The sequence below is a fragment of the Oryx dammah genome, unplaced genomic scaffold (genome assembly GCF_014754425.2).
Source record: "Oryx dammah isolate SB20612 unplaced genomic scaffold, SCBI_Odam_1.1 HiC_scaffold_26, whole genome shotgun sequence".
Lineage (NCBI taxonomy): Eukaryota > Metazoa > Chordata > Mammalia > Artiodactyla > Bovidae > Oryx > Oryx dammah.
Window position 1 is genome coordinate 8,684,294 of NW_024070210.1, and position 16,819 is coordinate 8,701,112.

At 39.4% G+C, this 16,819-nt stretch overlaps 1 protein-coding gene across 1 annotated transcript in view; it reads left to right on the forward strand.

Moving 5' to 3' along the window:
* LOC120853597 overlaps positions 1-16,819 on the forward strand; it is a 76,799-nt gene that overhangs the window by 15,948 nt on the left and 44,032 nt on the right. The window contains exon 2 of the mRNA XM_040227563.1: positions 6,322-6,477. Within this exon, the coding sequence (XP_040083497.1) occupies positions 6,322-6,477 (156 nt within the window). The remainder of the gene's footprint in view (positions 1-6,321; positions 6,478-16,819) is intronic.

The following is a 16,819-nucleotide window of genomic DNA, read 5'->3' on the forward strand; positions in this document are numbered from 1 at the left end:
GAAATAGAGCAGAATAGGAAGTGAGAACTTAGGATATGGTGTTTGATAGACTGGGGCAGGGACTTCCCTGGTGGCTCAGATGGTAAAGAATTTGCCTACAATCAGGAGACCTCAGCTTGATCCCTGTGTTGGGAATATCTCCTGGAGGAGAGCATGGCAACCCACTCCAGTGTTCCATTCTGGAGAATCCCCATGGACAAAGGTGACTGGTGGGCTACATTCCATGGGGTCATAAAGAGTTGACGTAACTGAGCAACTAAGCACAGCGCACAGACAAGGGCAAATCCAGGATGTACAGTCCTTGGTTAAGTTGAGTCTCTCACAATCTGTCTATTTTCTCTGTGGCAAAATGATCCCATAGTATTATCTGCCTCTTGGGATTATTGTCAGTACAATATTTAGTTAAAAAAAAATTAAGTGTTTTGTATAGAGCCAGACGCAAACAAAAATAAGCTACTCTTTTCATTAAAGCTATGTAAATTATCCACTCCTACGTCTTTGAAGCATAGGTGTTTGGTAGTAGCTTTTGACTTTGTGAGGTTTTCTCCCATGCTAATGATAAGATTGGCAGCCAGGGGTAGTGCTAAGAAGTTGAGAATTGCTTTAAAAACTGTGAAAGGCAAAGGTGTTAATCACTCAGTCAGATTTGGCTTCTTCTACAATAAACACCCTGACAACTCAGACATTATACAGAGAAACTCAAGAAGGAGTTAATTTGTAAATAAGGTTTAATAACAGAAATTCTTCAGAGTCACTGCATCACTTTTTCTTTTGTATTATACATAATCCTTTAATTATTCTACTTTTGATACTTGCATGTATTAATTAGACTACAACTCAAGATATAAATATAATTTAATAAGCAAGGTTATTTGGTAGGGAAAAAACATGTGCTGAAAGATTAATTATGGAAGATTTGGATTTGGCCTGATCAGTTGGGAAATAGCAAAAGGAGTCTGTGATGTCAACACATTTCAGTACTGGTCTGGAAAATGAATTCTAGGCAATAAGTTAGGGCCAGCAGCTTTAGATGGGCCTCCCTGGTGGCTCGGATGGTAAAGAATCTGTCTGTAACGGGGGAGACCCAGGTTCTATCCCTGGGTTGGGAAGATGCCCTGAAGAAGGGAATTGCTACCCACTCCAGTATTCTTGCCTGGAAAACTCCATGGACAGAGAGGAGCCTGGCAGGCTACAGTCCATGGGGTCACAAAGAGTTGGACACGACAGAGTGACTAACAACAGCTTTAGATATAAGTAGATTCTGAGAGTTAGATTAAAATGAGAAACAATGATTCTACGGAATAGCACTTTGTACTTTGAAGGGGTTTCACTTAGTTTTACTGAAGGGGGCTTACTAGATTTCCCTCAGGCCACCTGATTCCAGCGAGAAAAAGGAAAAAAGACAAAGTGAATACAGGTAGAAGGAAAACATTAATAAAAAATAATTTTGAGGGTGACTATAAGCTTCCAGATGCATAAAAAAGAACAGAAGAAAGGAAATAAAATCTTAGTTTGATATTCAGTTCAATCCCTCAGTCGTATCTGACTCTTTGCAGACTGCAGCACGCCAGGCCTCCCCATCCATCACCATCTCCTGGAGTTTAACCAAACTCATGTCCGTTGAGTCGGTGATGCCATCCAACCCTCTCATCCTCTATCATCCCCTTCTCCTCCCGCCCTCAATCTTTCCAGCATCAGGGTCTTTTCAAATGAGTAGGCAAAAAGTTGGACATGACTGAAGCAATTGAGCACACACACAATAGCAAGCATCTGCCTGTCTCATCAACAGTGTTCATTATAGATTTATTATCTTGGGTTACATGTTGCTTATCCATGCTAAGATTCAGGAATGAAGACAAAAGTAGGGGGCGGGGAAGTGGGATAAATCAAGAGCACCTCTGTCCTGAAGATTTTCCTGGAGAGCCAATGGTTGCTTATTTGTAAAACACCCAGGTTTCACAGTTGGAAGAAATGAGAAGTGTGGTAGCTGGCATCTGACTGCTTGGGCTCTGATCCACAAAGGCTATCTTCTTTTGGGAGCATGTCACACGAGAAGGTACCAACCTCTGCATGTGAATTATGTGGAAACATATTACAAACTTGCTCTACATTTGTCTGGTTATAAATGAGACTCTGTGTCAGATAGGTAGATGAAAGAAGGCAGAAAAAAAGGTATAGTATTGTCACCCAGACATTTCTCAGGTGCCTTCTCAACATCTCAGACCATCAACTCTGACATAGACGGACCTGGAGATGATCATACTAAGTGGAGTAAGCCAGTTAGAGAAAGGCAAATATCACATGATGTCACATATATGTAGAATTGAAAAAAATTAGACATATGAACTTATTTATAAAACATAGAGTCACAGACGTAGAGGACTCACTTATGGTTACAAAAAGGGGTGGGGAGAGGGAAAAATTGGAAGGTGAGAATTAACATGCTCACCACTATATAGAAAGCAAGTAATCAAAAAAGACATACTGCATGGCACAGGGAACTATACTCAGTTTTCCGTAATAACCTGGAAGTGGAGTAATCTGAAACAGGATGTATATGTTTATATTATCTATACATGTAACTGAATCACTTTGCTGTACACCTGAAATTAACACAATGTTGTAAATTAAAGGAAAAAGAAAAAGAAAAAAAAATAAGTTATTTAGGGCAGATAATGGTCCAGGCTACTCAGGCAAAACTGAGGTGAGTAGCTCAAACTTTCCTGGCTTTAAGCAGTTTCTAGCCTAATGGGAAGAAGAAAAAACAAGTAAATATTACAACATGGCAGAAGAATATCAGAAAGAGATTAAGAAAAGTTTGGAAGCATATAGCTCTGGCTGAGGAAAAAGGAAATCACCAACAATGGTTGTATACTTAATTTGTTCCTAGAACACTTAAATTTTACATGCATTCAGACACACTTCTTCTTCTTAATCTTTATCATCTTGGCTCCCAAATGTTCCTTTAAAGGGGGTACTGGACCCTAAAAAAATCCCATACAACCTTTTGGAACTGACGTCTTGTACAGACAAGAGTGAGAGGAGTCAAGTTTAAAGAACGCATGTGCTGTTCTGTTGGCACCAAAACAGGACGGACGGTTATGAGGGACATTTAAATTTTCCTCTCAGTAGACTGAGAGCCTGCAACCAGCTGCACTCACATTGCATTGAAAATAGATACTTTGCAAATTCTCATCTAAATGAAAGTTTAAATTACCAAAAGCAGTCTGACCGGTTATCCTGGACTAAAGTGGTTTACAATTTGCATATAAACTTCATTTCTTTTTCTAATTATGCTGAATAAAATGCATTCATTTTCTCTGTGATTATAGGCTAGCTGTGCCAAACACCTGTGACTGCCACAAATCCTAATTTGATATTTATTTACTTCAAAGCAATCTTATTATCTAAATGATTCCAGGCATCAAAGGCCTTAATTATTGATAGTCCATTCAATAGGGTTAGCTTCCGTGTCCTTGAGGGGAGTTTCTGATTTGCTCTTTCTTTTTTAAGCAATACTTGGCTGTAAGGCCATATGATTCTGCTATTAAGGGTATTGGAAATCTCATTCTTATTTAATTGGAATTAAATTTAGACAGTATCAAAGAGCCAAGATTGACAGCTGCAATTTTCAGGCTTCCAGGTTAAAAAAATCATATAATAATCCTTGTTTATGCTTAGTCTTCAAAATAAACATTGTATCTTTTATTTATTTCCAAACCTTTGGAGAAAAGGAATAATTTTTCATTTCTCTGATATTTTAGAATCAGCCAAGGATTTGCTAGAGAGACAAGACACTGTAAATGTGTGGGCAAAAAGAGGTCCCAATGGGGAAGTTGTTGGATGATGGAGCTGAGGATGGCTAGATCTTGCTTTGTGACGAAATCATTTTCAAGCATGGAATTTACAGAAATTGAGGAAGTGAGTAGAAGAGTTAAATGTAAAGACCTACCTTTGCAAAATTGTACAACCTTACCAATAGGACCCTCAGGTTCAGTGTCACCGAACTAGCTCATCTTTTTCTGTGCAACACTTCCCTGGAAATTAGTGGTCACTGAAAGTGAATAGAAGTTTAAAAACACTTATTAGAATTTCTCAAAATGTCATCCAAGGACACCTCAGGGTCTTTGAGATCCTTTCAGGGGTTCCATAGTATGAACACTATTTTCATAATAATAGTAAAAAGGCAATTTCCTTTATTGCTGTCATTGTCTTGAAAATGTTCAGTGGTGTATTCTACAGGTTACACATTATGTGTGGCTTTTCAACGGAGTGATTGCAGAAACCACTATGAGAATTCAGCTGTCTGATTAAGCAAAATGTTAGAGATGAACAAAAATGTAAAAAAATAAAATGCCAGTCTTCCCATAAACTCATTATATTATAGGCATTATAATATTTTTTATAAACTATAGTATTTATCTTATCATATAATGGGTTCTTTCATAGTGAATCAATACATGAACATTCCCAAACTATCTAAATGAACTTGGGCCTTCTGCACTGCTAGTGCACTATTTACCATCTGAGCCACCGGGGAAGTCAAAACTATCGTAAACTTTTAAATATGCATATACTTTTAAACATCATCCACATCAACAAAAGATCTTTAGGTGGCTGATACTTTAAGAGTGTAGGGAGGTCCTGAGGCCGAAATGTTTTAGGACCTCTAATTTATGTGAATTAGTAAATTATTGATTGCTCTTAACATTGACTTTTTTCATCACTCACATACTCTTGAAATGGAGAGGGACGCTATAGGCCTTCCACATCATGTCCTCCAACTGCCTTTTATCTATGGAAAATCTTTAGCCAAAGAATAAGTTTAATCAGAAAAATGAGGAAATACAGACACAAAGGAAAACTCCAAGGAAACCAAATAATGACAGCTTAGTCACTAAGCAAAGTCAAGGACTTTTAGCTCTTTCTCAGGGCTATAGCTAATATTCTGAGCCATAGCCTGTGAGCTGCCATATAGATACTGAAACCCCCAGCAGGTGGAAGGAGTTAACTACATGATGTCCAGACTGTAGCCATGACATGAGCTGCCGCAATTCCAAGAACCGGCCTCAAGGTAATGGGACAAAACAGACCCTGGAACTGAAGATTAATTGTACTTAAAACAGTCAAGATGACCCTGGTCACACCACCACGTAACTAATTTCAAAATGACTGTCATCTGTTTCTGCACATAGCCCCCTCCCTCCTTCTATAAAAGCCCTTGCCCACTGATTGTCTGCGGGGTGGTGGGGGCTGACGGGAGTCAGTCTTCAGACAGAAGTCTGCCCTCCTGGTTCCCACCGTCCAAAATAAAGGAAACCTTCCCTTCCACCAGCCTGGCTTCTTTATTGGCTTTGGAGCAGTGAGCAGACAGATTCCCACTGTTGATTACACTTTTTGGCCAAACTCTTCGTTAAGGCCTTCTCTTTGCTCTGCTTTGTATAGCTCCTAAGCAATGAGAATATAGCTTTCTGAAAGCACACACTTTGGTGTGTGTTCAAAGTCTACTTGCAAAAAGATGATTATGTAGTAAAATGGATCTGCTCAGTTGCCATGGTAACACAGATGATTAATGTGACAAGCTGTGCTAGAGGGGGGTCAGGCAGGGCTTGATGGACAACGTGTGGCTTAGAGTATTTAGCCAACATTGCATTAACCCTCTGCTCCTTCCTTTCTCCCTACCATCTTCTCCGCATGTCCCCACCCACTTGCTGTCAGAGCCCCTTAAGGAGATTATCAGTTCCTCATGTGTGCCTGCATCCAGCAGCCTTGTGGCAGTACTTCTAGCATTTCTTCCTGGAAGACAAACTTTTCCTGACGCAAAGACTCGGGCAGGGGGCAGGGGTGTGGTTTGGGAGGATGGAGGCTCCCAATCCTGCTGTAGAGAAAGAAATGGAGAGGGACGCTATAGGCCTTCCACATCATGTCCTCCAACTGCCTTTTATCTATGGAAAATCTTTAGCCAAAGAATAAGTTTAATCAGAAAAATGAGGAAATACAGACACAAAGGAAAACTCCAAGGAAACCAAATAAAAGCAGCAGCATCTTGGTGGCAAGTAAATCAATCTAAATGGCCATGTGCTTAAATCATACTGGGAAAGGAAGGGAGAGAGAAAAAGATTACACTGCTCAAGATTTGCAAGGGTTGTCAAAGAGATGGGCCCTGGGGTCTATCTACGGCCCTTGCCTGATCCATGAAATGCTTTATTTATGCTCCCGCTCTGAGCTATCACATGTCAGGAGTGATCTCTTGTTGTGTGCTTCAAAAAGGTGGAAGCAGGAACACAGTGTGACACTCACTTAACCACATGTGTCAATCAGGAGAAACTCAGCGGGTTCTACACTGTCAGCAGCCTGGCGCGTGTGTGTGGGTGGGCGACGAAGCCTTTCATGACCCCACTTATGGAGGCCTCCTGTTTGCAGGCATCCGGATCAATTCTGGACCTCAGCTAACCTTCCAGCTCCGAAACCTGGAAGGTGAACCACAGGACTGCATTTATTATCTCCGCTTCTTACATTGTTCAGGCCATGATTCAGTGCTCATAGGGGTTCACAAAATAATGTCTTCTTTTCTCTTCTGCCTTAAGCTCAGATTTCTCACCCTCTTAATTTTTGTGTAATCATGATATTGATTAGGGGAAAGCAGTGCTTTCTGCTGAGCTTAGCTGAGTTCTCAGCCTGCAGCTCTAACTCTCTCCACCAAGAGTGGAACTTTACTGAGTTAGGTAGACTCAGTTTGCGGAATGGAGATATTTTTAATCATGTTTTTGAACAATTTCTTTAAACCCTTAGCTCTGGAGAACTGGAAGTTAATTCCAAATGCCATCCCTGAAATTGGTTCCAAATAAATGAATGACAGATTTTTGTTATCATTTGTTTTACAAAAACACAAATAAGAAAAGAGAGAATTTTAATTTCCAGGAGCAAGACTTTTATTACATTTAGGAAAAAAAAATCATTGGGTACTGTGGTATTTAAAGATATATATTTTGTACCTGTTTTATATTTTTCTTGATTTGAATATGTATTCACTTGTCTAAACTGATGACTTCATCTTTGGTCTCCTATTTCATGATTTAGTTCCTGAAATAAGATGAAAGGAGTTGATCCGTCTTTACACTAATTCAAGGAAATTATAGCTTAAAACCATAAGCATTAACATGCATTCATAAAACTTTTAATGATAAGAAGACAGTGCTTTTGTAGTTAAGGATTAGAAATACTGAAGATACCACATTACCTAGCAGATTTTGAGTGAGGGCTACACCAACCTGCAGTGGTAAAACCAAGAACAGTGGAGCTAAGACTACTTGGGTTTGAATGCCACTTACTAGGTGTGTGGACTTGGGCAGGTTATTTAGACTTATCTGTGTCTCAATTTTATCTTTGTACAATGGAGATAATAATAGTAGGTACCTTGTAGAGTTGTGATTATTGTATGAGTAAATGCATTTAAAACACTTAATGAAAAGTGGGAGAACCATTCTAAGTGATCGTATGTTTTCATTCTTATTCTTTCATTCCTTCTGAAATAATTCTGCCATCCAAGTGCTGCTAGTCTCAGGTAGCTTATGAAATTCTAATTTTATTGTTCAACAGTTTGTGTTGAAGCGCTTCTCCTTTTGTATTCCATCCATCGGTTTCTGTTTTGTCTCCCTGGAGTACCCAGTAGAAGTATACAGTTTCTTCCCCATTATGGGCTTTCATCCACTTGACTTTAATGCTCTGATGACCACTTGGACTTCACTTGCACATTTGACTTTCAACTCATGATCTGGAACCAGGGTGCTCAAGTTCATGTTGGAGACCAACCAACTTTGGATAGGCAGATGGAGGCACTTTTTCTTTATTGAAACCCATTCTTATCTATAAAATGGATAATGTCATCTACATCATAGTATTTATCTTGAAAACTCAATATGATAATCCATGAAAGATGTATTTGATACCCCTCAAGGAGGTGGAACATAACTCTCCACCATTTAAGTGCAAGCTGCATATGGTACATTCCTTCCAAAGAGTGCAGTTTGAGAATGGGAAATAAGAACCATTCAAGGGGAAACACTAGCAAACTCTACTGCAGCCAAGCAATCAAGGTTAATATCAACAGTGATAAGGAACGTTGACAGTGCCTATCCTTGATATGATGTGGTAAGTGTCAGTTGCTCAATCAAGCCCAACTCTTTGTGACCCCACGGACCATAGCCTGCCAGGCTCCTCTGTCCATGGAATTCTTCGGGCAAGAATACTGGAGTGGGTAGCCATTCCCTTCTTCAGGGGATCTTCGCAACCCAGAAATTGCAATTTCTCCATTCTACACAGATTTTTTTTACAATCTGAGCTACTAGGGAAGACCCACAATGTTATGAGAATGGCATTTTATATCTCTGGTCTTCCCCCGCCCAGACCCATTCAGCTTCAGTTCAGTTGCTCAGTCATGTCTGACTCTTTGCAACTTCAGCACACCAGTCTTCCCTGTCCATAACCAACTCCTGGAGCTTGCTCAAACTCATGTTCATCAAGTCAGTGATGCCATCCAACCATCTCATCCTCTGCTGCTCCCTTCTCCTCTTGCCTTCAATCTTTCACTGCATCAGGGTCTTTTCCAATGAGTCAGTTCTTCACATTGGGTGGCCAAAGTATTGGAGTTTCAGCCTCAGCACCAGTCCTCCCAATGAATATTCAGGACCGATGTCCTTTAGGATGGACTGGTTAGAGCTCCTTGCAGTCCAAGGGACTCTCTAGGGTCTTCTCCAAAACCACAGTTCAAAAGCATCAATTCTTTGGTGCCCAGCTTTCTTTATAATCCAACTCTCACATCCATACATGACTACTGGAAAAACCATAGCTTTGACTAGATGGGATTTTGTCAACAAAGTAGTATGTTGACATATTACTGCATTTTAATATGCTGTCTAGGTTGATCATGACTTTTCTTCCAAGGAGCAAGTGTCTTTTAATTTCATGGCTGCAGCCATCATCTGCAGTAATTTTGGAGACCAAGAAAATAAAGTCTATCACTGTTTCCATTGTTTCTCCATCTATTTGCCATGGATTGATGGGACCAGATGCCATGATCTTAGTTTTCTGAATGTTGAGTTTTGAGCCAGTTTTTTCACTCTCCTCTTTCACTTTCATCAAGAGACTGTTTAGTTCTTCACTTTCTGCCGTAAGGGTGGTGTCAGTTGCATATCTGAAGTTATTGATATTTCTCCCAGCAATCTTGATTCCAGCTTGAGCTTCATCCAGCCCGAACCCATAACTCCAGTTTAACTGTGAGAAAAACATCCAACAAATTCCAGTTGAAGGAAATCTACAACATACCTGACTAGTACCCTTAAAACTATCAATATTATCAGAATAAAGGTAAGCCTGAGAAATGGTTACATAGGAACCTAATGAGATATGATGATGGTACCCATAGTACCCAGATGGGATCTTGGGGCAAAACAAGTTTATCAGGTAGAAGTAAAAGTGGTTTAGTTGCTAAGTCATGTCTGACTCTTGTGACCCCATGGGCTGTAGCTTACCAGGCTTCTCTGTTGATGGGGATCTCCAGGCAAGAATACTGCAGTGGGTTGCCGTTTCATTCAACAGGGGATCTTCCTGACCCAGGGATTGAACCTGGGTCTCCTGCTCTGCAGGCTGTTTCTTTACCAACTGGAGCAACCAGGGAAGCCAAAACAAAAGAAATACAAATAAGTTATGGATTTTAGTAAATCATAATGTGTCAGTATTGGTTCACTAATTCTGACAAATGTATCATGTTGATATATGATCTAAACAATAGAAGAAACTGGATGCAGGATATAAAGAAATTCTTGGTGCTATTTTTGCAACTTTTCTGTAAATCTAACACTATTATAAAATTAAAAGTTAGGGCAAATGTGTACAAAAGTACCTGAACTTAGTGAAAGCTCAGTATGTGTTGACTGTAATTATTACATTTCTATGAGGCCTGTCTCTTGTGACATATGTATCAGTTTACATATAGCGAAGCTTGAGAAGCCTGTGTGTGGGGGCTGGGGGTGCAGAGGGAAGAGAGAGATTTGTGAGAGACTGGCTTATTTACAATCATTGACCTGGATTTCAGGACTTTGCATTGATAAGGATCCAAAAGATCACTTATAATTTGATTCTGAACTCCCGTGGCAAATGGTACTGTTAATAAACATTTTTCTGGGAAGTCACTTGACTGTCCTCTAAATGAATAAAAATTTGAAACTCAGAAGTAGAATGAAGAAACTTTATGCTAATGTATTGGTGTGACTTTTGGCTCACTGTGGTGTCTAAAGGAGCAAAATTAACCTTAGAAGTGTAATTTGAAATGATTGGCATTTGCTTGGCTATAGGCAGCCGGCTGCCATTGAATACTTAACTGCACTTAATAAGCACCAGGATTATATGCAGTTAGCTTCATAGAATGGAGGTCTCCAGGGTTTTTCCACTAAAGCAACTTGTGCTAATAGGACACTTTTGCCATTTGATGCTTATTGCCCTTACATCTTCTGAAGCTCTCTGACACAATTATTTTACCTCCTAGCATCTGACAGGACAGATCTAGGTCTCCGAAGTCCACAGAATGCACAAAAATGGGCAGGTTTTTTTCCTCTGCCATTTGAATACTGATTTCTAGCCTGGAATGATATGTAGTGTATCCTTGCGCCTTCACTTTTGAACTATTTTGTTTTCAACCCGTAAAGGGGATTATCATAAAGGCAAAATTATTTCTCAAAAATATGGACATTGGGTGACTTTAGCCATTTTCAATACTTTGTGTGTGTTTGTGTTTCCTTTGACAATTTGTTTCTGGAAATTCAGTCATGTTTACTACATCACAAAACAAATAGAACCATGGTAGCTTTCCCACTTTACGTAGATGGATCCATGTACTTTTGACAGTTTTCTCACAGATACAGTGTATTTCCCATCGGAGGATGTGAGGATGCACAATTCTCTGTCAACCTCACTTTACATTGATGCTTGTGATTTCTTATCCCATGAACTGTTCATCTCAAGATGTATGCTAGTATTTCAGATAAGGCATAGGCACTTGAACATAGCTATCCAGAGGCGGTGACCTCAGATTGTAGGAAGGTCAATTATTTTGCGTGCTTGTGTGTATGCATGCTGACTCGCTCAGTCCTGTCCCACTCTTTGCGACCCCAAGGACTGTAGCCTACCAGGCTCCTTGGTCCACAGAATTTTCCTGGCAATAATACTGGAGTGGGTTGACATTATCTCAGGCAGCAGATCCTCCCAACCCAGGGATTAATCCCACTGAGCCACCTGGGAATCTCATGAGCAATTATCTTAATTTATCTTAATTCATTACTTACACTAATGTCTCATCAATAATACATTTTATCTTTTTTTTTTTTTTTTTAGTAGGCTATGACTAGTTTATGAGGGACATACTTCACAGTAACCAATGACAATTTCCATTTGTGTAATCAAGATTTAGACCATCAATGATAAAACACCTGACAGATTTTCCCCAGGGGTTTTTAATAGAAAATAAGCACTAAATATTACAAATACTAGTACTTATTTTTTCCAAGATTATTTCAAATTATGATGGCTCCTGTAAGAAAGTAAAATGGTGAATAATTGTGTGATAAGGAAGAGTATGTTTTCTTTAACTTTTCCCAGATTTGTGATTGGAAATAGAAAGTGTTAAACATTTCTAGAGAATTTTATCTGCACCTGACCCTTGAGGTCATCGTTTTTGTTTTTGCTTTTTTTCACTTTTAAGTTTTAATGAATGAACAGTAGTATGCTGCTGCTGCTGCTGCTGCTGCTAAGTCGCTTCAGTCATGTCCAACTCTGTGCGACCCCATACATGGCAGCCCACCAGGCTCCCCCGTCCCTGGGAATCTCCAGGCAAGAACACTGGAGTGGGTTGCCATTTCCTTCTCCATTGCATGAAAGTGAAAAGTGTAAATGAAGTCACTCAGTTGTGTCCCACTCTGTGACCTTATGGACTGCAGCCTACCAGGCTCCTCCATCCATGGGATTTTCTAGGCAAGAGTACTGGAGTGGGTGCCATTGCCTCCTCCAGAACAGTGATATAGTCCCTATTAAAGAATAAAGTCCCCTGATAGTCTGCCATCTTCCTTGTCTTCTGCAGAGTGTCTCCCATTGATGCATTCTGCATATTTTCTGTGTTGGGAATACAAAAGTGGGCAGGCCATGGCTGCTGTTCTCAAGGAATATCTACATTTTTGAAGGCAATAGATTGTGAATACATTGCTGAAGTGCAAAATACCTTATTGATTCTTGAAAACTCCTTTGCAGACAATGGCATCTTGTCTGTGACTGAAAGGACTAGAAGGCATTAGCCAGGCTATGGGAAGTAGAAAGCGAAGAAAGATTTCAGGGACATGAAATAGTATTCACCCATTGCCTTTGTGAAGATGTTCAATACATGTTTGAGGAATCATTTTGAATGAATAACAAGAACAATAGAGAGAGTTTCTGTCTTCTGTTAAAAGATTCGCCCATAACAGAGGGCTGGAAAATGCTGGGTTGGCAATGTTTAATGGCAAGTCATGATATCATAGGACTGCATCAACCAAATGTGAAAAGATGTCCACCGAAACTCAAGGTTGTCTTTAAAAAGAATCATGACTGTTCTCACCCAAAATGTAACACTTTTATTGGCTCCAATAGGAAACTTTTGCTCAAAAACATTTCTTTTGAAATTCCAATGTTAGAGATTTATGCATACGTCTTAAGCAGTTCAATTTTTTAAATGTCAGTACTACCTGAGGTTAAGCAGAGCTATAACTCATCCATGATTTGGTGTGGAGTCCTGTAGTAAGGATGCTTTTTCTCTCTTTATGGCTTAATCATACTAATTATGGCTAGAAAATGGGGACTTCCATGGAAAGGTCACCCTTTCTTTGAATTATCAGAGAAAGGATCTGTGCAAAGAGCAAGCCACTCAGAGGGGCTGTAGAAGGTCACCTGGTGCAGAGCTGAGTGGCACAGCACAGATGAGCTCTGCATTTTCCCTTAGATCCCTCAGCAAAGTACAACTAATTCCACTCTGTTTTATCTTCAAATTGTATTATATTTTCAATGTTTTTAGAGAAATGACCCTTTTAATTGGGAAATATATTGTGTTTAGTATACCTCTTCCTTTTTCTATAAAAGTGACCTACCTGCCTGCAGTAAAAACACCAGCTGCTACTAATTAGACTATTCATAGCATATTATCGGCAGCTTATTATACAGTGTAGACAAGGGAACAAGAAAAACACACATTACTACCAGTTATGCTCATTCACAAATAGTGACCAGTAAATTTTTATTTCATAACCAGAAATACATGAGGATTGAAGCCCAAGAGAGGCAAAATGTGATAAATTAGTAATCCTAATGAAAGAAATAATAATTTGAAATTGACATAAACCTGAATTTGAATGTCAGCTCTTGAAAGTAATATTGATTAAACACTCTGAACCTCATTTCTCCCATCAGTTAAACTTGGATAGTAGCCATATTATAGAATTTTAATGAGGAATAAAGTAAAATAAAGTTTTTATCACAGTATTATATGTTAGTCTTTCAGTCATGTCTGACTTTTTGTTACCCCGTGGGTTATAGCTCTGTAGCCTACCAGGCTCCTCTGTCCATAGAATCCTCCAGGCAAGAATACTGGAGTGAATAGCCATTCCTTTCTCTGGAGTATCTTCCCAACCCAGGGATTGAACCCAGGTCTCCTGCATTGCAGGCAGCTCTTGTGACAGTTCAGTTCAGTCGCTCAGTCATGTCTGACTCTGTGACCCCATGAATCGCAGCACGCCAGGCCTCCCTGTCCTCACCAACTCCCGGAGTTCACTCAAACTCACGTCCATCGAGTCGGTGATGCCATCCAGCCATCTCATCCTCTGTTGTCCCTTTCTCCTCCTGCCCCCAATCCCTCCCAGCATCAGAGTCTTTTCCAATGAGTCAACTCTTCACAACAGGTGGCCAAAGTATTGGAGTTTCAGCTTTAACATCATTCCTTCCAAAGAACACCCAGGACTGATATCCTTCAGAATGGACTGGTTGGGTCGCCTTACAGTCCAAGAGACTCTCAAGAGTCTTCTCCAGCACCACAGTTCAAAAGTATCAATTCTTCAGCACTCAGCTTTCTTCACAGTCCAACTCTCACATCCATACATGACCACTGGAAAAACCATAGCCTTGACTAGACGGATCTTTGTGGGCAAAGTAATGTCTCTGTTTTTGAATATACTATCTAGGTTGGTCATAACTCTTCTTCCAAGGAGTAAGCGTCTTTTAGTTTCATGGCTGCAATCACCATCTGCAGCAATCTTGGAGCCCAGAAAAATAAAGTCAGCCACCGTTTCCCCATCTATTTCCCATGAAGTGATGGGACCGGATGCCATGATCTTCATTTTCTGAATATTAAGTTTTAAGCTAACTTTTTCACTCTCTTCTTTCACTTTCATCAAGAGGCTTTTTGTTCCTCTTCACTTTCTGCCATAAGGGTGGTGTCATCTGCATATCTGAGGTGATTGATATTTCTCCCGGCAATCTTGATTCCAGCTTGTGCTTCTTATAGCCAAACATTTCTCATGATGTACTCTGCATATAAGTTAAATAAGCAGGGTGACAATATACAGCCTTGACATACTCCTTTTCCTATTTGGAACCAGTCTGTTGTTCCATGTCCAGTTCTAACTGTTGCTTCCTGACCTGCATATAGGTTTCTCAAGAGGCAGGTTAGGTGGTCTGGTATTCTCATCTCTTTCAGAATTTTCCACAGTTTATTGTGATCCACACAGTCAAAGGCTTTGGCATAGTCAATAAAGCAGAAATATATGTTTTTCTGGAACTCTCTTGCTTTTTCCATGATCCAGCGGATGTTGGCAATTTGATCTCTGGTTCCTCTGCCTTTTCTCAAACCAGCTTGAACATCTAGAAGTTCACGATCCATGTATTGCTGAAGCCTGACTTGGAGAATTTTGAGCATTACTTTACTAGTGTGAGATGAGTGCAATTGTGCGGTAGTTTGAGCATTCTTTGGCATTGCCTTTCTTTGGGATTGGAATGAAAACTGACCTTTTCCAGTCCTGTGGCCACCACTGAGTTTTCCAAATTTGCTGGCATATTGAGTGCAACACTTTCACAGCATTATCTTTCAGGATTTGAAATAGCTCAACTGGAATTTCATCACCTCCCCTAGCTTTGTTCGTAGTGATGCTTTCTAAGGCCCACTTGACTTCACATTCCAGGATGTCTGGCTCTAGGTGAGTGATAATACCATTGTGATTATCTTGGTCATGAAGATCTTTTTTGTACAGTTCTTCTGTGTATTCTTGCCACCTCTTCTTACTATCTTCTGCTTCTGTTAGGTACATACCATTTCTGTGCTTTATCGAGCCCATCTTTGCATAAAATGTTCCCTTGGTATCTCTAATTTTCTTCAAGCTATCTCTAGTCTTTCCCATTCTGTTGTTTTCCTCTATTTCTTTGCATTGATCGCTGAAGAAGGCTTTCTTATCTCTTCTTGCTATTCTTTGAAACTCTGCATTCAGATGCTTATATCTTTCCTTTTCTCCTTTGCTTTTTGCTTCTCTTCTTTTCACAGCTATTGGTAAGGCCTCCCCAGACAATGTTAATATGATTATAATAATGTAAAAGTGATGTGATTCAATCCACTGTTCAAGACTGGGCCAATTAAAGAGAGTATCTCACAACAGATCCGTGGAAGAAGATATAAAAATACAGGTGACTCTTTATAGAGAATTTCTCATAGGTCATGAAGTAACTTTTCCTTATTATAGTTAAAACTTTTAATATATCAGTTCATTTAATTCTCACCATAAATCAATGAAATGGGTATAATCTGATCACTCACAGTTTATAAATGAGGAAACTAAGGCATAGATAAATTAATTTTATCAAGGTTAAAGAAAAATGCAAAACAACACTAAGTAGCACAGCTCGTATTTGAACCAAAGCAATTTGGTTCAAGGCAGAGCTCTTAAGACATTACACAATAATGCCTCTGGAATACTTTAAATTCTCTGCTCACACTAGAAAATTATCTTTTTCTGCATTATATTAAGATTAAAAACTACTGCTATCATATTGTAATTAAATCACTTTGTAGATAGTCTTATGGAAAGTATCAAAAGTTAATTTAATTAATTAGTGAAGATACTTGGATTTAAGGCATACTTGTTCATCAGAATATGCATGACTCAAAGCATAGGGATAAATGATGACTGTTTGATCACCTAATATGCATTGCAAGCATATTGAGGAGGCCTTTAATATATATCATATTTTTATTTTACATGGGCAATCTTCCTTGTGACAATTAGTTATTATTAATTCAGCATATGTAACAAGAACAATGAACCATCTTTGTCCGCAGGCAGATGAGAAACTCTACATCTAAATCAGTATTTCGCCTTCAGAAAAGCACTTTTAGAAGCCAGATGTTTATTTCCATGAGTGTAACTTTGTTATTACTTGTTTTATTTCTTTGGAAGTTTTCAAAGTATGAGATATATTTGATTATTAATTTTAGTATTCACAATGGTGTCAACATTTCCTTTAATGTTTAAAGATGATAGAACACAGATAGATGCAGATGGATAGAAGATGGATAGCATTGGAGGGGATCATGGAGAGAATGTGAGTTTCAGTTGACCTGCAAGCTGGACCTGGGCAATCCTAGGCTCCCCACTCCTTCCCCTGTCCTTGGAATGTACATTCTGCCCACAGTTGCCAGAGTAAGAGCGTTTTTAGGGACACCGCTTTGAGAGAGAGACCATCTGGGCTGGATATATGGCTG